Here is a 23,885-nt window from a genome sequence, read left to right as displayed (position 1 = left end):
GCCCATTGAAACATGTTTCGGTCACAAAAGGTAATCATGCAAATTGGTTATTTCATATATTTAACAGATATCTTCTGAAAATATGACATGTGCTGGGTCAAAAATATGTGTATAACAATGCTACAGATGCAAAGCTGTCAGGTGAGTAGTTAGCATGAAAGCTTTTCTCATGGGTCAAGTAATGTCTCTCCACATTGTGCTGCTTTGCCCTTGCAATAGTGACCCCACAAATGAGACACACACATTGTACTTTCACTGTTGTAAAAAAGAACTCTTCCTTCCAATTATCCTGAACATAATGTTTTCTCATTGGCTTTCTGTTTTACATACTGTGGAAGCTATTCAGTAATTTGTTATTTTGTATATAACGTTTATTTTTTATGTTAATTTGTTTAGAATACTTTATTTAGTATGAGTTATATTTGTTATATTGAGTTATAGTTATATACTCTTATTTTGAAGGTCATTGGTGATTTGGGCACACAGGTGAAGCTATTTAATGAATAGGCACTCACTCAGTGAGACAGAACGCACCGGGAGGACACACGGTTTTTTACCTGGAAGTTAGGCAGCAGCAGGCCAAGTTTTAACATCTTTTGTACCATCGTTTTAGCGCTGAAAATAAAACCTGCCTGAAAATGCACTTTTTCTGGCTGGACAATGGACTCAGTACCTGCACGCACTTTAACTTTCTGAGTAAGATTCGCTGCCCAGTGCCCTCAGTGGCTTTTTGATTTTATTGTTGTTGGTAGACATTTAGCCACTACACATACCGAGCAAATTTTCTCACGCCATTGCTATCACTGTTTACGTTCCTCCGCAAGTGCATGCGGACACTGCGTGTGACATCATTCACTCTGTAGTGTCCAGACTACAAACAGAGCACCCTGAGGCCTTCATCTTCATATCATCAATCATGTTTCACTGGACAATACACTGAAGGACTTTTATCAGTTTGTGGACTGCCCCACCAGGCTGAACAGGACAATAGATCTCCTCTATGCTAACTGTGAGGAAGCATACTCAGCCACCCCCCTCCCCCCACTGGGGAAGTCAGACCACAATCTGATCTTTCTCCAGCCCCAGTACACTCTCAGGATCCGGAGCCAACCCACCACCACCCACTCCTTCAGGAAATGGTCTCCTGAGGCAGAGGAGGCTCTGAGAGAGTGTTTTGAGTCCACTGACTGGAGTGTATTGCAGGAGCCACACAGTGAGGACATTGAGGGGGTCACAGACTGTATCACGGACTACCTGAACTTCTGTATTGACACTGTCCTCCCACTCCTGTGTGCTGTTGCCCCAATAATAAACCTTGGATTACAAGCGACATCAAGGACGTCCTCAACAGGAAGAAGAGGGCGTTCAGAGATGGAGACAGGGAGGAGATGAAGCAGGCACAGAGGGAACTTTGCCTCTCGTCTGCGAGAGACAAAGGCATCCTACAGTAGAAAGGTGGAGCAGAAACTCCAACAGAACAGCACAAGAGAGGTCTGGGAGGGGATGAAGACCGTTACAGGCTGCAAAAAGACCTGCAGCACAGCAGAGGGGGACACAGACAGAGCAAACTAATTTAACCAGTTCTTTAACAGGTTTGACTGTGATGCTAATGTGTCTCCTAAATGCCCTGCTCCCCTCTCAACCCCCTCAACACCCATCCCCAGCAGTCAGTGGGGGGTCATGGACAATGCCACAGACCCCGTCACCCCTACCATCACCAGACAGGACGTCAGCAGGGAGCTGAGGCAGCTCAGACCCAGCAAAGCAGTCGGACCGGACAGTGTGTGTCCCAGAATGTTAAAGGCCTGTGCTGCTGAGCTGGGGGAGCCTCTGCAGCACCTCTACAACATGAGCCTGCATCAGGGGAAGGTGTCTAGTTCCAGTTCCCAAGAAACCAGACACGAGCCAACCAGAGGACTTCAGATCGGTGGCCCTGACGTCACATGTCATGAAGACCCTGGAGTGGCTCCTGCTTCACCACCTCAGGCCCCAGGTCAAACACGCCCAGGACCCACTCCAGTTTGCCTACCAGGAAAAGGTGGGGGTGGAGGACGCCATCTTGTACCTGCTGCACAAGGCTCACTCCCACCTGGAGAGGGGGAGTGGCGCTGTGAGGATGACGTTTTTCGACTTCAGCAGCGCCTTCAACACTATCCAGCCCATCCTTCTGAGAAAGAAGCTGTGCAGCATGGGAGTGGACACACACCTGGTTTCCTGAATTGAGGACTACCTCACTGGCAGACTGCAGTTCGTCAGACTGGGTAGCTGCACATCAGACACTCTGGTCAGCAGCAAGGGGGCACCACAGGGCACTGTTCTCTCCCCTGTTCTGTTCACACTGTACACATGTGACTTCCAGTATGAGTCTGAGCTCTGCCACATACAGAAGTACTCACACGATACGGTGATTGTTGGATGTGTGGAGGGTGGACAGGAGGGGAAATACAGGAGCCTGGTGGAGGACTTTGTGGGATGGTGCAGCTCAAACCACCTGCAACTGAACACCTCCAAAACCAAGGCGATGGTGGTGGATTTCAGGAGCAATAGACCCCATCCCCAGCCTATTTCCATCGGGGGCAAGGATGTGGAGGTGGTCAGCACCTATAAGTACCTGGGACTGCAGCTGGACAATAAACTGGACTGGTCAGTCAACACAGACAGCATCTACAGGAAAGTACAGTCGTCTGTACTTTCTGAGGAGACTGGGGTTCTTTAACATTTGCAAGAAACTGCTGTCAATGTTCTACCAGTCTGTCGTGTCCAGTGTTCTCTTTTATGCTGTAGTTTGTTGGGGAGGGAGCATTAAAAAGAAGGATGCTGCACGACTGTACAGACTGGTGAGGAAAACTGGCTCTGTGGTGGCACACAGCTGGACTCTCTGGTCTCAGTAGTAGAGAGAAGGACCCCGGAGAAGATTCTCTCCATCCTGGACAACACACAGCATCCTCTTCACAGGACTGTGATCAGGCAGAGGAGTGTGATCAGCTCCAGGCTGCTTTCTCCAACCTGCTCCACCAACAGACTCAGAAACTCTTTTGTCCCCTGGGCCAGCAAACTGTACAACTCATCACTGAGTGGCCAGGGGGGCTACAGTCACAGTCATAGCCACATTAGGACCTATGTGAATATTATTGTAGAATGTTCATGCACCTTAGGTGGTTCGGTATAACTTTTATGTCAAGCCACTTTTAATCAGTACATTCACTTTAATTTTATACTTCTGTGCCTTGGAATGTGTAAGTGCTGTATATTGAATTTTAATTTCAGTTTTATATACTAACCTCGACTGTCAATGTTACTAACCTGCTTTTTGTTATTTTATGTAGTTGTATGTAAGGCTGCTGAACACTTAAATTTCCCTCAAGATTAATAAAGTATCTATCTATCTATCTATCTATCTATCTATCTATCTATCTATCTATCTTTTCTGTCATGTTTTGGGGGTAAAAAACACATATAGCTTCCCAATGTGTCTGTGCCCGCTTCAACAAAGAGTGAACTGGTGGTTTGACATGCACAGTGTACTTTGACTTCAGACAAGGTCAAAGTTCACTGCACAGAAGACAATTTTTTTTTATTTGTATTGAATATTGTCATTTAAAATCTGCATTAATGTAAGGATTTTTGATTCAAAAAGAACAGCAACTACATATTTTTTAGAAGGAATTCCATGGTGACTAGTGCTATTTTTAGAACATGTGTCGCAGACAACTCACATGGTTCCTGCAGGCATGGGCACCATGTTGGCCAACCTCTGCTTTAGCTACTTCATAATGCGAGACAGGTTCTATTTTATTAATGTTTAGATTAAACAAGCCTGGCAGTAATCACATGCAAGTGTGGCTGGTGAGAAAACTGAATCAAATGGGCAAATGAATTTGGTGATTTAGTAGATTGGTAGCTAAGGGGGGCAATTACTCTTTCACATCATAATTGTCTAGCCAAGGTGGGGGTGAACGGCACTTTTAATTCAATAAATGGAACTCTCTTTTCCTTGTTTAAAAAAAGGGGGGGGGGGGGGTATATTTGTCTGATCATCATCTTATGATCAGAAACTGTGAAGTGTGACAAATGTGCAAAAATTTAAGCTATCTACAGGGGGGCAAAAATTGGTTAAAACACCCGAATCCAGAGTGGGCTTTTGAATAGTGGTTTGATTATAGCAACCTTAAAAGCCTGCAGCAAGTACACAACTTGCAGTCAATATTTTTTTGTTTGGATTGTTCTGAGTTCAGTGATGTACCATGATCTCCTACAAAGTAATTAGGGTTCATACAACAGAAAATCAGACAGTAATTATTGAACAGTGAAAATAATAAACTTCTTCAAAACTGTTTTTAATCCATTCTGACAGTAATGAACTTTGTGTCTAGTAACACCTAAACTAAAATGTCAATTTACAAAATGTAAAAAAGCAGTCTCTTTAAAACATGAACATTTCTTTTAGTTTTTTTTTTTTGCACTCAGAAGATAATCATACATTATTTTAGCTACATGTAAATCTAAACTTTCATGTGAACTTGTTTCATTTGGAAAGAAAACACATCTTACTTAGAAACTATACATCACACTAAGCTTTACAGACCTGAGAGAATCCCGGTAAAATAAGCTTGTTTAGTACTTTTTTGAAGCATCCAAAACTGGGCAGACAAAAGCTTTTCTATCCCATTTTAGTTTTAGGATTTACCATCCACTCAGCACAACTGGCAAGTCTTAAAGCTGATACTGCACAGTCTCACCGAGACTTTACTAGGACCATCTCACATAATGTGACATGGAGGTGAGTGGAAAATTACAGGTATTTACTTTACTCACTTCCTTAGTACTGAGATAGAATTTCAACAAAAGGAAGGAAATACACCACCATGTTTTAACCATGTTCAAACTCTCATCTATGAACACAAACTAAAAACATTCAGTACAATCATGTATGATGGAAGCAAATTACTACCAATATAACGAATGCAGCTGTCTACACCTTAGGCAGGATAGCTTGCGTTTTACTTGTTACATATCCAGTAACTTGAACCGGAGTCCTATTTTTTGCTTTAAGTTTCTCTTCTGGCTTTTTATGCATGTAATTACTGCGACAGTGTATTAGGCTGTCAACGTGGCTAAAATTCAGGTATGCCTGAATGCCACTGGAACTGTTGCTGCTGCTCTTATGTGCTACTCACACTAGGCGTTGCATGTTGATACAGTGCTACATTTTCTAAATATAACATGAACCAAATAGACCCGTGGGTACATATAACTGCACCAGCAGCTCAAAGTGATTGTTTAGGTGAGGAGTCTGTTTTTCAGGTTGATATACTTTGAAGTTGGTTTTGGCTGCAGGGTATCAAGTCCTACAAGTAATCTTTGAAAAACCTCAAAGGTTTTAGCAAGCTTGGGCGGATAATCCAGATTCAGGGCGTAGGTCAGGCCAAGGAGCAGGCAGCAGGCTTCAGGCATGTTATCCAGACCCATCAGCACTGGAATTCCATCAATGATGATGCCGACTGCATGTGGCTGGTGACAGATGTAGATCCTCATACTCTCTGTTTGAAGGTCCTCAAGCACTTTATTCTCTGCTGTTTTCTAAAACACATGAAAAAATTGAAAAGGTCAAAGATTTTCATGCAATCCAGTTAAGATGATGTGTAATCACTCAATCTTACTGGAGCGAAACTTTAGAAAACTACATCAAATGTAATGAGAATGTATAGCAAAAATATTGAAGCTCAGATTGTTACACATGCACATTTGTTTTAGGGAAAGCATTAATTATTAATGGAGAGACTGTATTGGCTATTAGAGATGTGCAGACCACCCTTGAATAACATTTGTATCTGTATTTGTTAAGGCAGTAATATTTTTTGTAATTGAAAATACAGAGAGAAGCATACAGTTCTGTAGAGTAGTTTCACCAAAATGGTCGCATGTGTGACCTTTTTTTGGAGAGTGTATTAGTTAAAATTTCAAGTGGTCGTATTGAGGCGAGTTCAAGATGATCATTAAGCTGCATTAGTGTTGCTGTACCCGTAGGCAGCAACCGTGGTAACCACAGTGGCGGAGAGTAGTTATTTTAGAACTTCAGTGTACTGCAGTATCTACACTTAAAAATGTGGTCTTTTAATGAAATGCAGAGCACACCTGTAAATGTTATTTAAGGTCTAAGTTCATGTAATACATAATTTCATGGGTTATAATTTAACGAGCTAAATAAGGTAATAAATGATTTCTGGAATTGCACAATAAGTTTAAAACACTTACACTGACACTGACTTATGTTCAGATAAAGGATGATTTTGAGGCAGAATTTTACGTTAAATCTAATCTGACAAGGAGCCAGAGATCCCTGATTGCTCAGTTACGAACTGGAATTCTACCTCCGGCTTTAGAGACCGGAAGGTTCTCGCAAATGCCTGAGGATGAGAGACTCTGTGGACTATGTAAATTGGGAGAAGTTGAGAGTGAATCTAATTTTTGTTGTATTGTTCTTGTAATGAGGACCTCAGAAATGTGTTGTTCAGTGAAGTATTTGTTAAAAAGCCTGATTTGTTCTGGTTTAGTGACGATGACAAGATGAAATATTTGTGGACAGATAATGTTTATAACCTGGCTGCATTTTTTGTAAAGCCTGGAAGAGGCGGCAGACTTTTTTATTTAAATAATGAAATTCTAAAATGTGTTTATTGTGCCTACTGTTTGGCAACTGGCTTAGTGTTTATTTTGGTGTCTTATAAGCCCATGTTAGGGCTGGGCATACTGAATGTATGTAAGACACAATAATAAAAAATTCATTTATTCATTCATTCACAAGGGCAACAGGCTATGGAAGGAAAATGATAGTTAAACTACTATGTATAATTACAAATGTGTAAAAGAGCATGTTTAAAGTGAACCAGATTTCAAATACAAAATTGCACTGAACAATAGTTTAGTGTAAATACGCAGAACATACATACAAAGTTATTGACACATTATATACATGACAAAGGTTGACAAAGGTGTAATGGAACAGAGAGCAGCATTTCAAAAATTACATATTTACAAGTCTTTGATAAAGGGTTTCTGCAGTATATACAGTAGTTCAGGGTTGGGAATCAGACAAAGTTGTTTCTGATTGATTTAAATGTTCATCATATTGATAGCCAGTTGGAAAAACTGTTCTCGTCTCTGGCTGTTTTGTAGCTTGGAAAATCCAAACTGAATCTCCATGTAATCTCCTATCTCCATGTTAGGAGATACAGGAGAATCAGTTTGGCATTGGGCGAATTGAATCACGTTTCCCTCCTGGGAACGTTTGGTATGACCAATCATAGCACGGGAGGTGGGAGTTAATGCTGCGTCATTTTCAGCGCCTGGATTACCCATAAAACACCTGCGCACCTCCCGTAACCAAACACAAACATTAACAAAGTTATTCCTAACACCGCTATTCGTTCGGAAGGAGTCTTTTGTTGCGTAGCCTTTTCAAAAATAAGTGTTGTACTTGAGAGTACCCCATGTATTCGCAGATTTTTGTGACAAAAACGGCAGTAATCATTCACCATGACGCTTTCTCGGCTGCATGCCACTGTTGTTTGGACTACATGGACTTCAAGGTCGATTGGTTTGTGCGTCACATCCGTGTTACGCTGATTGGTTCTTTCTCGTTCAAGCTGCATTCGTTAGCCCCTCCTTTTTGAAACTGTCTCCTATCATCACAATGCCAAGACTACCTTTATTTGTATTTATATTAATACATAAATAAAGTCAGTCTGGATTTTCCAGGCAAGCTGTTTTGGGATTCAGTGTTACGAAGCCCCTACCAGAGCGGAGGAGTTGGAACAGATTATGTCCACTATATGATAAGTCTGCAATAATGTTACCTGCCCCTTTTCTCAGTCTGGACATGTCTGAAACCTGGATAAAAGGCAGGTTGGCCCCAATGTTTTTTGTGTTTCATTCCTGAGTGTCTATCATCATCTGTCCTTGTCCATTTTGATGGTCGAGCCAGACCAGACAGTAACTGAACTCCAGAGAGCAGACTGAGTTATCACAGTGTAGAACGGGATCAACAGCTCCTGGAGCAGGTTGAACTTCCTGAGCTGTCACAGACAGTACTTCCTCTGCTCGGCCTTTTTGTTAATTGTGTCTATGTTGAGTGTCCACTTCACATCCTGGAAGACTGTGGATCCCAGAAACCTGACGGTATCCACTGTGGACGCAGTGCTGTTGATTATGGTGAGGGGGCATAGTGTAGGTGGACTCTTCCTGAAATCTGCTGTCATTTCCACATTCTGATTGTATTCATATCTAACTTGTAAGGACACCAGGAGGCCAGCTGTTCAATGTCTTGTCTGAATGCAGACTCATCACTATCCCATACGAGGCCGATGACTGTTGTGGCATTTGCAAACTTGAGTAGTTGAACAGATGGATCCCTGAGCTGAAGTCAGTAGTATAGAGGGAAAAAGCAGAGCAGAGCAGACACATCCCTGTGGAATGCCAGTGCTTATTGTCTAGGTATGAGTATGATCATCCACAGCCTCACCTGTTGCTGCCACACTGTCAGAAATGTGATCCACTGACAGGTGGGGGCTGAAACCGTGAGGTGGGTGAGTTCTGTGTGCTGGTGCAGGGTCAGGTGGTAATGAGTGGAGTTGTGTCATGTGATTTGAGGGGAAACTGGGTGTGTGGGAGGATGGTCTCTTGTAGTTGGTGAGGCCCTGCAGGCCTCACCAACCCCATATTGACACAGAGTCAATATGGGGTTGGTGAGGCTGAAAGCTTTCTTTTTTCTTTTCCCCCAAAGTCCTTACAAATAATCATGTAGGATGTGACTGTGTCTGTAAGTTCGAACCGGGGATTACTATGAACATGATTCATGCATTTGTTTTTAAGTCAGAAATATAAAACTGAAATTAGCTGCCTCAAAGGGCATTTTTCTAATTGCATCCACCATTCACACCTTCTTCTTCTTCTGTGCAGAGGTGAGAGGAGCCAAACATTGCTCTCTTTTACATTTGTTACTCAAATGTTTGTGACTGTTTAAGTGCACGGAGCAATACAACAGTATCAGTGTCTCCCTGGATTGTTTACTAATGTTTATTCACAAAAGAAAAACAAACAAATAGAAACTGCAGCTGTATTACGAAGTGAGGTTAGTGAGTTGGGCTTAAAGTCAGAGTTTTCAGTTTTGCTCTTTTAACCTGCTAGATCACCACGGTAACTAATGCTGCTTATCTAACCTGGTCCAGGGCAGATTATGTTCAGAGCTTTAGATATAACTCGGCTGTAAGAAGCACCTCCCTTGAAACAAAGCATTTCCTGATGATTCTTCACGAGCCATACTTACACTGATTTTATTAACAGATACAGATTCTCAGCCGACAAGATATGTTTTATCTGCAAACCTGTTGAGCTGGACATTACTGAATGAAGCTGTGCAGTTACAGTATTGTATATTGTACGCAGGGCCGGAGTGGGATTCATTTTCAGCCCTGGAGTTTCATGTCTCACACTGGCCCACTTTAGATCATGACATATTATTGTTAAAATCATGTAATTATAACCTTTCATGTTAAGTCTACAATAGCACACTTTTCTGTACAACCTTGTAATTCAGCATATTTTTCTAAAATAGTTCCAATTCAGTGGAAGTAACAGTTGCTTCACAATGTGGATTTATTTCAACGTAAGTGCACATCTCAAACATTATTATTGACAGCACATACTTTTCGACAATATCAGAATCAATATTCTGTTCAAATAAGTGTTCACAGGGGGGCGCTCGTGAGCTTAACCGTGTAGGACGTGTCTCGTGGTAGCTCCTTTGGGGTTAACTAAATTTACCTTCTTTATTCCTCAAAACCCATTATACTGCAGTATCATAGTGCTTGTACTTGCATTTACAAGGTTCGTTATGTCGACATCCCGAACCAAGACCGACTCTGTCAAACCAGCTCGCCAAAAGCCCCGTCAATTGCCGGAGCCTGAATCACCTGAGATGATGGATGCTAATGGAGCGATGCTACAGAGCATTTAGGTGATGATGGAGGAGATGAGGACGGACATTGTCACAAAATTTGAGGCTATCATCTCAGAAACAGTGAAACGGGAGATTAGATCTCTGGAAACATCTGGTGTGAGGCTTTACGTAAGGTGCATAAATCCTCTATTTGTGCCAAACACTGTTTTATTCAATGTAAAATTTTACACCGTGCTCACTATACAAAGAACGTATGGCAAAGCTGTTTAAGAATGTGTCACCATCTTGTGATCGTTGCCATCATACCCCTGCTAATTATTTTCATATGTTCTGGCAATGCCCACTTCTTTCTAAATTTTGGCAAGAAATCTTCTCCACGTTATCTATATAGGTGTACTGATTCCACCATGTCCGTTCATAGCTATTTTTGGAGTTCCATTGCCCCCATTCAGCCTCTCCTCCTCACAGTAAGACACCTTGGCCTTTGCTACTCTTCTTGCCTGGAGGCTAATTCTATTAAGATGGAAATCTATTCCACCTCCCACACACATGTGGGGGCTCAGGGATGTCTTACACTTTGTAAAACTTGAAAAAATTAGGTTGCCGATTAATGGACAATCAGAAAAGTTTAGTAAGATCTGGAATCCATTTTTTGTCCTATTAACAGCACACAATTTACATTTATACCAGATTGAGCTGTTGATTGGAGTGATTTCTATAACTTGATTCATTAAGGTCACACCACAGAATATGCTAAGAAGAATTTTATTTTTTGTACTTAGGATTATTTTGTTTAACTCTTTATGTGCACTTGGGCTATGTATGCCTGGCTTGTCCCACGTCCTTTTTATGGTTTATTTGTTTTGTTTTGTGTAGGGGAAAGGTACCAAAGGGAAGGGTGGAATGGGGTTATTTTTGATTTATTTCATCATAATGTATTTAATTGTTCTATTTGCACAATAATGTTGTATTTCCTTTGTTAAAACAATAAAAAGAAGTTTAAAAAAACAAAAAAAACCAAATAAGTGTTCACAGATATCCAGACCTTAAAAAATGAATTAAAAGAATAAAATTTAAAAAATCAAAGTGTTGCAGTTTCTAATAACATTATCATCTCTTTTTGCTCTGCAAGGAAACAGTTCCATCACAACTTAGATTTCACAAATATGAGAACATCAGTTAAAGGGCAAATCTCCAACACTACTCTTTACAACATCACAATGCATGTATTTACATCCTGTGACTGAAGGTGAGCAAAGTAATCAAAACTATGAACCGACTCATCTTCATCTGTCTCATCCCTAACTTGTGGTTCAGGGTTCTGCTCCTGTGATCAGTCCCTGAGAAAACTCTGCTCTCCTTTCACACTTCCTCTAGTTTCCCTAGACTCGCCTGCACCTGTATCACAATAAAAAAAAGAATCTGTACAGACATTTTGAATCAACCAATTAAGGTATTTTTAATGGCAAAATATGCAGGCTTATTTCATATTACTTTCACTCTATTCACGCTCATTTGTGGGCTTCCTGTATTTACTATCTTAGTTTTAATGATTAAAAAATAAAACGGGTCTCTGCTATTTTGTGGGCATAGAAAGTAATTATACTGGAACTAATGCTTGCTTGTTCACACACTCTGTTACAACAGCTCACCTGTTCTTTCCACACTGACAGGAGTAATCTTCTCATCACTACTGGCTCGTGGCTCTGCTTCTGACACTAAATCACTTTTTAAAAATACTCATACTTCTAAACACAAATCTCCTCTTTTTACAAAGCCTTCTGATCAGTTCAGGTCAGTTCCATAGTGCTGAATCATCTAGCATCTCAAGGCACTTCTCCTATAGAGCAGGTCTACACCATACTCTTCATTATATTCACTCGAATAATCACTCAATGAACCACTCTGGACTTGTGGGCTCATGGCAGCTGCTTAGTGCTGGATTTCTTCAGACTCTGAGGGGCTACAAGACAAAGTTACCCAGATATGCGACGTCGCATCATACTATTATTTAAATTGTATAATGTTATGTGATGTGCCACAATGCCACACAATTCATTGACTTGATAATTAACTTGAAGGGTGGTTTGAAGGCAAAGTTAAATATCTTGTCGTACCGTTTCATCGTCCTCATTTGACGTTTCAAACCGGGAGCTCATTTTAGTGAAAAAGTCTACAATTTCAGCACATTTGACTGCATGTGTTTCCAGAGCTTTCCTCTTTTTAATTCTTGCTTTCTTCGTGCCAGCCTTGCTCATTCTATTTTCCATCTTTTAAACACCTCTGACTGTGTGGACGGACGTGTTATGTCAGGGTGCACCTGCACACACACAAAAAAAAAAGAGCTGCCAGTGGAGGCGGCCCAGGGGCCGCTGCAGTACTATACATGATCAGACCAGTGCCATGACTGAACACCCGCCCTAAAAAACAAAACAAACAAAAAGTGAAGGCCGGCCCTCGTGGCCCAAACATCAGACCGGCCCACCAAGAATTGTCCCGGTCCTCCTGATTAGCCACTCCGGGCCTGATTGTATGCATTGCATTGCCACAGAAACCAAACATGTATTCAGTTAGTGATGCCGACATCACATAAACACGATTTTATGTTTGGTCCAGATTTGCTGTCGAGTCCATTTACATTGCTGGTACTGCAGTTGATAGTTTATTAGTATTTATTACAGAGAATACTCAGTCAGTAATATTAGTTTCACTTTAATTTGGCCAAAAAAAGATGATATCCTGCACTATGGAACAGTGTCAGACCTAAATGCACTTCAATACAATATGTTTAAATAAATTAGGTTTGAAGTTTAACTTTATTGCGCAGCTGTCAGTTAGAAATAAGTGGCTTTATTGATCGGTAAAATAAATATATTAACAGATGTTTTCTACCAGCATTTCCATCTTGCATCATTTGCAGCAGTAGCACTTTTTATTGTCATAATTGTTTTAAAACTCTACATAGCTCTCCATTACAACAACGTCTTGACTCAAGCAGTGGAATACCATTGATACATTTAGTGCAGCATAAGAGTCACATGACGCGTTAAATGCCCACTTTTATGTGAACATGCACAGAGATTGAAGGATAAAGCCTGAGTTAACAAAGAAAGTTGGAAACAACCATAATCTCTGATTTGGGATTTAGTTTTTGTTGAGCTGACTAACACAAAAAAAGCCTGGCTATGTCAAGCCAGCTTCATACAGTGCCTATCATAAGTATTCACCCCCTTTGATGTTTTACCCTTTTATTGCTTTCATAAATCAATCATGGTCAATAAAATTTAACTTTCTTAACAAAAAAAAATATTGGAAAAAACTCTTTAATGTCAAAGTGAAAACAGATTTCTATAAAGTAATGTTAATGAAAGAAAATTATATAAATGAAAATAATTGCATAATTATTCACCCCCTTTTTAATTTAATGGTCTAATTCAATAGAGGTCCATCAAATTGTTGTCAATAGTCTCACAATTAGTGAAATGAAGATCACCTGAGTGGTGTGGGTGTGTTTCAAGTGATTGAGTTGTAAAACACCTGTGTCTGAAGGGTCCAGAGAGTGGTTGATCAGTATTCCTGGCTACCATTACACCATGAAGACAGAAGAACACTCTAAGCAACTCAGGGAAAGGGTTATTGAGAAGTACAATTCAGGGGATGGTTACAAAAAAATTTCCAAGGCACTGAACATGCCCCGGAGTTCAGTGAAATCAATTATCAAGAAATGGAAGGAATATGGCACTTGTGTGAATCTCCCTAGATCAGGCCGCCCTCGTAAACTGAGTGACTGTGCAAGTAGGAGACTAGTGAGAGAAGCCACCAAGACCCCTACAACTACTCTGAAGGAGTTACAAGCTTCAGCTGCTGAGATGGGAGAGACTGTGCATGGAGCAACTGCTGCCTGGGTTCTTCACCGGTCAAAGCTTTATGGGAGAGGGGCAATGAGAAAGCCACTGTTGAAGAAAAGTCATATTAGATCTCGACTAGAGTTTGCCAAAAAGCACGTGGAAGACTCCATGGTCAAGTGGAAGAAGATTCTTTGGTCTGATGAGACCAAAATTGAGCTTTTTGGCCATCAGACAAGACGTCATGTTTGGCGGAAACCAAACACTGCACATCACCAAAAACACACCATCTCCACTGTGAAGCATGGTGGTGGCAGCATCATGCTGTGGGGATATTTCTCAGCAACTGGACGTGGAAGGCTTGTAAAGACAGAGGGCAGAATGAATGCTGCAAAATACACTGAAATCCTGGGGGACAATCTTTTTCAGTCTGCAAGAGAACATTTATTTTCCAGCAAGACAATGATCCAAAACATACTGCAAAAGCTACACAGGAATGGTTAAAAAAGAACCAGGTAAATGTTCTGAAGTGGCCGAGTCAAAGCCCAGACCTCAATCCTATAGAGAATTTGTGGCTGGACTTGAAAAGGGCTGTTCATGCCCGATACCCGCGCAACCTGACAGAGCTTGAGCAGTTTTGCAAAGAAGAATGGAGCAAAATTGCAGTGGGCAGATGTGCAAGACTGATTGAGACCTATCCATACAGACTCACTGGTGTGATTGCAGCCAAAGGTGCATCTACTAAATACTGACTTGAAGGGGGTGAATAATTATGCAAACAATTATTTTTATTTATATAATTTTCTTTCATTAACATTACTTTATAGAAATCTGTTTTCACTTTGACATTAAAGAGTTTTTTCCAACATTTTTTTGTTAAGAAAGCAAAATTTTATTGACCATGATTGATTTATGAAAGCAATAAAAGGGTAAAACATCAAAGGGGGTGAATACTTATGATAGGCACTGTAGTACAGCCCCCTGGTGTGTGCATGTTTTACAGCAAACCACTGAAGTGCTCCACTTTGCCCTCACAGGTAAGTTGTAAATTATTTTTATTATCATTATAGCACTACTAATTGTGTGCCTACAAACATGCTTTTGTGAATATCTGAACTGATCTGAAATACTAGATCAGAATCAAAGCATGAAGATTTTCTTTCTCACCCATATCCAGTAAAAATACTTACATAGTAGTCGGAGATGAGATCCTGCACACTCTCCCCCATGTACTCGATGAGACATCTCAGAGTCACATCCCTCTTCTTCACAACTGAGGCATGGGGGTCCTATAATTGGATCAAAAATTAAAACTCAAGCAATTTTATTTCTCTTGTGTCATTTCTTAAAGCTTGTGTCCAGAGTTTCCGTTTGTTTTCAATTTATGTATCATTTTTTAACAAAGCTTAAATGTGTTAGTCTAGTTCGATACTATAATATAATGTTAGTATGACGCGATATGAACATTTATTCATGAGCTCCACCTTCCTCTCATAGACCCCCATGTTATTCCAAAAAGCGCCGGTTGCTGCCGACCAATCAAGTTCGAGCTTCAGCTTTGTCATGCTGTCAATCAACGGTTACGCGCACAGCAAGCAAGCCCATGCAGAGGTGGGCGAGCTACGCACTACGCAACCGCGCGCACATTTGTTTTGCTTGTGGAGGAGAGAGCATCAGGGCTCAGCAACTTCCAGAAAAGTTACCAATCCCACGGCTTGTCAGGCCAAGAGACTGCAGGACGTTTTTTGGCTCGGGGTGCTCGCGTCGCTCCCCGACCACGGCCTCCATAGCCCGCCTGGCGGCTTCGTTTAGATGCCCGACCTCTGGAGGAAGATGTTGGGGCGTCTGGGACATACTCTTCGTCAGAGGAGTCATGCAATTCTGAACTCTAGATAGAAATAAATAAACAATGTAACACATATACACGCGTAAATGCAGTTTGATAAACAACGTCATCGAGAGGGATACACGAGTGTAATCACATATTGAAACTTTACTCGTTCGTCCTAGCAGATTCATGTTATTTTGGTATTAGGACAAGTTAGACTCAATACAGAATTCTAACACAATTCCTTTATTATTTACTAAATGTACTAAATGTAGAAGAGTGGAAAACAGCAAAACAGGCAAGATGCTGCAGCACTCCGGGCACTCCTGTCAGGTACTGCGCGCGTGCACAAATAAAGGGGCGAAATCAGAGGGAGGGTGGGACCAACAGTGTTTTGGGAGACGCTGCGATTCAAACTCCGGACACGATCTTTAAGGGCGCGTTTCATTTTCTCAGTTCATAATTACCTAAATGACAATTCATGACCAGTAGTATGTCTAAATGCAAGGCACACATGATTACACATAACATTAAAACCACCTGCATCAGAAAGATATTGATTTCAGCTCAGTATTCAATATAAACTCCCCTATGACACTGACTGGCAAATTTGGCATTTTGCCCTTGAATCTCTGAATTTTGATCTTCCACAGACTCTGGACAATCTGGATTAGCAGATTTTTGTAGTGTGGCATGGTGCATTGTTCTGCTGAGAGAGGATAATGCCATGTGGGCCACAGGGGACCCACTTGGTCTCTTAGCAATGTTTATGTAAGTGATATATGCCAAAGTAACATCCACATGAATTTAGGCCCCTAGATTTGCCAGCAGAACAATGCAATGAATCAGTTAGTGTTACCCCGTTTACCTGTCACATGCTTTAATGTTGTGGTTGATATGTGCACACCCTGTTGCTCAAGCTCCAATTTGGCCTCATTCACTTTTTGTGATGTTGACCTCACCTGAATCAGGTCAGTCAGCACATTCTTCATGCGTTGTCCAACAGCTCCCCCTTTGGACCTGAATAATTCCAGGAACTTTGGCATATACCCGTCCAGCTGGGAGATGAATGTGGACTCCAGAGGAATGGTGTTGCACCTTCGGAACTCTTCCTTTATCTGAAAGATAGGATTTTTTTCGTGTATGACACTGAAGACAAACATTTACAGCAAGTAACACAGACATATTCCCACATCATGTAATAAAATACTTGCAGTTTGAGGCTGCTCTTTGGGTTGTAGGCTTTTTCTGAGTTTGAAACATATTGAAGGAAATACTGTCACTCTTAAGTTTTTCCACCACAGGGCACTGCTGTCATTTCTACTTTGCAACCATCCTGCACGCTGTATGTTTTTTGTGTATTCCATTCAAAGAAGGAGAATCTTTTAGAAAGATCATAAACATTTTAACATGCAGGTGTTATTACAAAAAGACAGTTTTGGATATAAAAACTAATCAGAAAACTTGTAAGGAAGTATAACTGGGTCCAAGCAACATCATACAGGTTTTGACTTGGCCCAAGAAAAAGAAGAACATTGCTAAATAGGCCTTTAACAGGTGCTTGAACACTTGTTACATGCTTGGTCAAATATAACTTAAGACTGTGCAAACTGCTAAAATATGATTGAGCCTTGGACAATATGGACTAACTATTGTCAGTCTGCAACAAAAGGCTCTCAATTCTTCATTCTTTCTTTTATTCATTTGGAAATGACAAAATGGTTAGGTAGCTTCTCTGACCTTTAGCTTCTCTGATGAGTTTTTTTATATGGGAGTTGTTACAATAGCTTTTCTTGGGTTGCCAATTAATTTTGTGTCACTAAGCTTACTGGCTAATCATTGCAGCTCTAGAACTAGCTGCTCAGTGATGCTAACATTCTTCATTCTTCCTTTTATTCATTTGGAAATGACAAAATGGTTAGGTAGCTTCTCTGACCTTTTCCACCAGTGCTGCTCAGGATGATATGGGATATTGCTCAGGATGATAAGATAAACTTTACTGATCCCTCAACAGGGAAATTTACATGTTACAGGAGCTAAACAAAAATGAGGAAGGATCAAGACATGAAATACAAAAGGGCTAAAATCAGACTAAATATTGCAATATCCCATATCATCCTGAGAAGCTCTACGCTCGGGCGTGCGCCGCACGTTCGTCCCGTCTGGGCTACCTGGCTGATCCTGCCAGTAGCATATGCTTGCCTCAAAGATTAAGCCATGCAAGTCTCAGTACACACGGCCGGTACAGTGAAACTGCGAATGGCTCATTAAATCAGTTACAACTCTGTAATCTTAATACCTGATGAGAACTGTATATTTTTATTGAAATGTCCAAAAACAAGTGAGTAACCAGACCTTGCTTTTTCCTTTCCAAGAAGTGCCAATTCCAGATTTCTTTCACAAGCATTCTCTGTACAACAAATTTACAACACGCAACCTCTCCCTTTTGTTTTTTGCCACATTGTAGCACTGGGATTATATGGGATATTGCAATATCCCATATAATCCTGAGCAGCACGGGTGGAAAAAGTCAGAGAAGGTACTTAACCATTTTGTCATTTCCAAATGAATAAAAGGAAGAATGAAGAATGTTAGCATCGCTGAGCAGCTAGTTCTAGAGCTGCAATGATTAGCCAGTAAGCTTAGTGACATAAAATTAACTGGCAACCCAAGAAAAGCTATTGTAACAACTCCCACATAAAAAAACTCATGTAACTCTGTTCTTCATTGCCTTTACTCAATATGAGACAATTTATTCAGTGTAAGTTTTGACTGCACTTCATTTTACTCACTCCACTGTACTCACTCCAAGACTTGATTGTCTTATTATATGAAGTCGTGTTTCTGCTATATCTTACAAACCAAAAGATGCTATGCAAAAAAAAAAAAAAAAAAAAGGATTTTATCTCCAAATAAGGATACATGCTACATTGAGTTGTAATACAGGTATTTTCTGGCATGACAGGATGATTGCTCGGTAACTTTATTTACCTGTAATGGCTCAAACAGGGCAGGCCATCTTTCTTTGAACTCTGCAATCTGCACAGATTGGCCTACCACTTCTCTCCTTCTACAGCTGTATGTTCTGGACATCATGTCATTTATCATCTGGCCATTGTCCTGTATCTTGCTCATTGCTATAAGCTCAAGTCTCACATTTTCCAGACTACTGTCTGTTTCACCCACTGGATGTGGGGGGAGGTAGTTCACCTCAGATTTCCTCGGTTTTTTGACATTTTTGGCAGGTTTTCTGTCGCCCTCCTGCTTGTGCTTAAGTGTATTTATAATCAGTTCAGGGTTTCCGTGTGCTTTTAATTTGCTTCTGTAGTTTGCACATTTGTATTTTAAACTTTGCTGCCACCCATAGCATCCATTAAAAGAGCCTGGCTCCCTCAAGCATGGATGCTTCTCTATTAGTGCCTGTGCAACTGCCGCCCTCTGTGGGTCATTGGGATATGCTGTATAGGAAAACATGGTCTCAGCCAGGCGCTCCAAAATGTCTGATTTGATGCTTGGTATTGTTAGGGGAGTTCCATCTTTTAGAAACTTCTCATTGCCTTGCCTCAAAGCCATCTCAGTATTGTAGGAGAAGATTGGAATGGGGAACAGGGCAGGCCACAAGTTTTGCCTCTCAGTGACAGGTGGACTGGGAATCAGATTGTCTTGTGAATCCACTGAGAGCAGATCATCCACAGAGGACACATCAGAGTTGTCTGGGTTGCGCTCATGAGGGACCGTGGTCATTATTATGCCCGGTGGCACATGCACTACTTTCAGCGTGTCTTTATCCTTCAGGTCACTTGTAGATGTTAGTGTGAAGAAGTCATCGAAGTCAACATCTTTGTACTGAAGGCTTATGTCTGTGGTGATGGAAAAAGCTTGTTTAAATACTTTAATGAAGTCCTCCACTGATGAGGGGATGCCATTTTGGAAAGTAATCTTCTTGATATCATGATCAATGATGACTCGAAATCTCATTGCTTGTTGCATATCTGCACATAAAAGAAACACAGAAATGGTCATAAATTCATAGAGTTAAATGCCTGTGGTTTTAAAAGGACAACCAGCAATACTCCTGTCTTTGCTCCAAAATCCAGGATTTCTCACCGTAACCCCAAGCTACATCATCCATTTATAGCCTTTAGAGAACATAAAAACATATCAACACAAGCCCAACAATCAATTGTACACTGACAATGAGTTTTTATAGCTTGTAGTTTGGGTACACTAGACAACGATATAGTATTATTGAACAAAAAGCCTTAAATATCTGATATTTACTACCACCAACAATTAAACTGCACTCTCAAACTCTGAACTGCAGGTAACATCTGACCACAGATTTCAGTGGGATGTAAAACTGAAGGGAACCGCAAACATCAAAAACCTTTTCAGTGCTATCAGGTTGAGTGATATTTGCAGACTGCAACATCTTAATTCAGTGCTAATACTAAAAAAAAATCACATTAATATATGTTGGATTTTACCTTTAAAACAGTGAACTGTGAAATAAAATGAAGGCAATTTAAAAAGCTGTTAACAGATTAGATTTTTTAAAATGTCAAAATGAAAAACACAAAGGAAAAGCTTTATCCTCTGATTTCATCCACTGGTCACTTTCATGCACCAGTCCAGAACATAGCAGAAATCTCTGAGGATACAATCATGTTGTTTCTGAAGTCTCAAATACAGGAGGACTGATTTAATGTCAGGGCAAACTGCTCTCAATTTATCCAGAAGGTCATTTATTTGTAAGTGAGCAGCTGCAAACTTTTTATTGTTAGTAATATAACATTTTTAACTGTTTCTATGTTTTCAATGGACATGAAGACATTCTCTTCAAAAAGTTTAAAAGAAATCAAAACAATCCTTCCTGAAAATAAATAGTTAAAATGTCCTAAAAAGTGTGTTTTCCATCTCTGAAGCTAATTTCAGGAACATCTGTGGCAGTCAATTTTTTACTAAACACAAAATGACATATTGGTATTACAAAATTAAACAGTTCTACACGCAACAAAAATTTGGTCAGAATTGACTTTTTCTTGAAGGTTGCTGATAATGCATGCTGATGTGACAATGTTTTAAAAGAGTTTTAGTCCAGAAGGTATTTGATATACCAAGTTCAAATTATAAAATATTTTATCCCGATTTTATGCTATATGAAATCAGGCAAATCAAGATGGTCAAGCTGACATTGTTGTAAAAATGTCATTTTGTGTTTGTAAAAAGAAAAAAAAATGTCTTGTGATCAAGATAAGGCAGTACAAAGAAAGTAAATAAACTCACTTTCTGTGCAAATTTGAGTTTAATATGATTTCTGTGTAACGAAACAAAATACATGTTCCCTTGGCAACACCATGAATACAATCTGTGACACTATAACTTCACAGATTCATTCAATGTGACTAGTAACGTACAGATCAACATGTTTGCAGATATAAAATATTCCCTCAGCTGAGAATCTGTATCGCTCATAAACAATCTTCAGGAAATTATTTGGTAAACGAGACATGATACTGAAAACTGACTTTCAGCTCAACATTGCTGCTGACCCACTAATGTCACTACGTAATTTAAAATAAAGATCATAATCTTTATTATACAGTCTATCAGTCCAGCCCTCAGCCCGACTCAACTTGTTTGTGTTCAGTGTTGCTTTTTGAAAAGTTCGGATATACTTCCGGTGTCATCCCTATCACAATAAATCAATGATACGAGCGTTAAAGCACACCAGTGACTGTCTCACAAATAAAGCCAAATTCAACCCGGAAAATTTTGTACATTTATCCATGAGGCCACTAATAATGTATGAAAACCACCCCGCTCTTTTTTTTAATTATTCTTACGCTGATACTATGAAAGCATTTACAAGCTCTACCGGCTTTAATCAGGTCTGGCTTGACGTAGCAGTGACTGGCTAGATGAGCTTATTTCCAACGCTACAGAACCACTGTTCAGTTGTTTGGTCACTGGGGCAAGCAGTAGCTTGTGGCATAAGAAAAGAGGGGGATATGACTGTAAAGAGAGCAGCATTCAAGAAAATTTTGAACAAACCTGTTTTTTTGATAAGGAACTCAGACCTCTCATCTTCTATCAGCCTGCGCTGGCGATTAATCTCCTCTTCATAGTTGGAAATTGTTGTTTCCAGCAGGCCGAATATCTCCTCTACAGCCACAGTGAGCCGCTGGTTGATAAACGTTTTCAGCGTTTGGAGTGTGGACATTTTCAGACGGAAAGTTGCACAAGAGGAAACGTGCTTCGTCTCCAACCTCGTTTTTTCGGTAGCTCTCCTCCCGCGCAATGACGTCACGAGTCTCATCCCCCTCAACAAAGCAGAAGCGCCCCCCACCATAGATATGAAGAGTCGATACGACACGCCCCTCAGAGCGGCGTGCCTACGGAGACACAAGCTTGTCCCTTTTCCACTTACGTTCAGCTTTCCTATATTGTTTCTTTAAGATCCGAAAATCTTCATTCAGCCATGGCAGAGAATACGTTTTTTGCTGTTTATATCTTACTGGAGTTATAGAGTCTAGAATACTTGTGCAAAAACTTTTGAAACTGCTGACAAGGTTCTCCACAGCAATTCCATGTTGCTCACTGGTATGGGTGTATGGAGTCACAGGAGTGCCAAATCAAAATATAAATAAATAAATAAATGTGGAAATATAAAGAGAAATAAATAAATAAATAAATAAATAAATGTGAAAATATAAAGAGAAATAAATAAATAAATGTGGAAATATAAAGAGAAATAAATAAATAAATAAAAAGGGAAAATTTGTCTTTGCTTTTACCTTTTCTGTTTTTTCCTTTTATTTATTTATTTATTTGTCTTTATATTTCCACATTTATTTATTTATTTCTCTTTATATTTCAACATTTATTTATTTATTGATTGATTTATTGATTTCCCTTTATATTTCCTTAGTCCACCAATAAAAGGAAAAATGCAAATCAGTTTGCTCTGGGCGGGGATTCTGAACACAGGACTCCTGCCTGACACCAGCTCCCAGCACGGCTGAAGTGAAGCCATGTCACTGTTGAGCTTCGGCTTATTCTGCCACTGATAAGAAAATAAACATTAATTTACTGAATGAGCAGCATCCTTTCAGTGTCTGATGGCAGAATCAGCGGAAGCTCCACGGTGACACGGCTTCACTTCAGCCGTGGTCGGAGTTGGCGTCAGGAAAGAAGCCTGTGTGCAGGTACGACTCCCCACCCTGAATTGAAGCCCCGCCCAGAGCAAACTGATTTGCATTTTTCTATTTCTTGGTGTCAGTGTCGCTACCCGATCCGTTCCGGAAACCCGATTTGTACTGCGCATGTGCGAAAAGTACGTCACTTCCGCTACTCGCCAGCGATTTGCGACAGACAGCTCTCAGCCCCGAGCGATTTGCGACAGCTTCGACTCTTGCTCGACAGCAGCTTTAGCACAAGCAAGTTCACTCTTTTGGACTATCTTTTGGAACACACACACACACACACACATATATACATATATATATTTATATATATATAACGGAAAGTGACATGGATGCTACAGTGTACAAGCAGCTACAAACTTTTCTCCTTAACGGAGTGCTTCCTCCGACAGAAGCAGATCGCCGTAGAGTGAGGAGAATGGCGCCCAGTTTCACTACTAAAGGTTCGTACTACTAGCTTAAAACCCGTTGCGCTTCAGTTGTGCTTCAGTGTCCCGCCCGCGGTACACTTTGAGATCTGCATAAGCAATTTGCTAAATGTCTGAAACTGCAAACGCGATTATACAAACACTATACGCCGATGGAAAGCTTAGATTCTCATGAATCCGCCGGTATAAACCACTTTCAGATGTGATTACCACAGCGGGTAATATAACCACATTTGTCCGACAAACAACGAATATCCATCCATCCGTTCTCTATACCCGGCTTCAACCTACACAGCGCGACTCGCATTTCCGGGTTCATTATTACACACAGATGAAAATATTCCACAAAAAACGGCCATAATCCAACCTTGGACATCCAGACGAAACAAGCCAGTAACATATTTTGTCCAAAACATGTCTTGAAGTCGGTATATAATCCACGAATAGGTCGTTTTCAAGGAACTGCACCTCGCGATGCGCGTCCAATATTCCCTGTATTTCTCGTCATATTTTTATTTACAAATAGAATATTAGCGATTTTTTTTGTACTGAAAATGGCTGGAATTGACTGCAGCTTAAAGGGTTATTCTTGAATCATTAAGTAATTGACAGAAAATTCTA

At 40.4% G+C, this 23,885-nt stretch overlaps 1 protein-coding gene across 1 annotated transcript; it reads right to left on the bottom strand.

The window, feature by feature from the left end:
* Nucleotides 1-4,316: 4,316 nt before the first annotated feature.
* LOC110970253 (uncharacterized) lies at nt 4,317-21,973 on the bottom strand. The gene is made up of 5 exons (XM_022220508.2): nt 21,686-21,973; nt 18,623-19,623; nt 16,594-16,749; nt 14,994-15,092; nt 4,317-5,580 (listed from the first exon to the last, which is right to left on the bottom strand). The coding sequence occupies exons 1-5, from the start codon at nt 21,948-21,950 to the stop codon at nt 5,281-5,283; spliced, it is 1,821 nt and encodes a 606-aa protein (XP_022076200.2). The 5' UTR covers nt 21,951-21,973; the 3' UTR covers nt 4,317-5,280.
* Nucleotides 21,974-23,885: the final 1,912 nt, after the last annotated feature.

This window comes from Acanthochromis polyacanthus, chromosome 9 (assembly GCF_021347895.1).
Source record: "Acanthochromis polyacanthus isolate Apoly-LR-REF ecotype Palm Island chromosome 9, KAUST_Apoly_ChrSc, whole genome shotgun sequence".
Lineage (NCBI taxonomy): Eukaryota > Metazoa > Chordata > Actinopteri > Pomacentridae > Acanthochromis > Acanthochromis polyacanthus.
The sequence above is the reverse complement of the archived record's forward strand: the minus strand, read 5'-3'. Positions and strand labels throughout refer to the sequence as shown.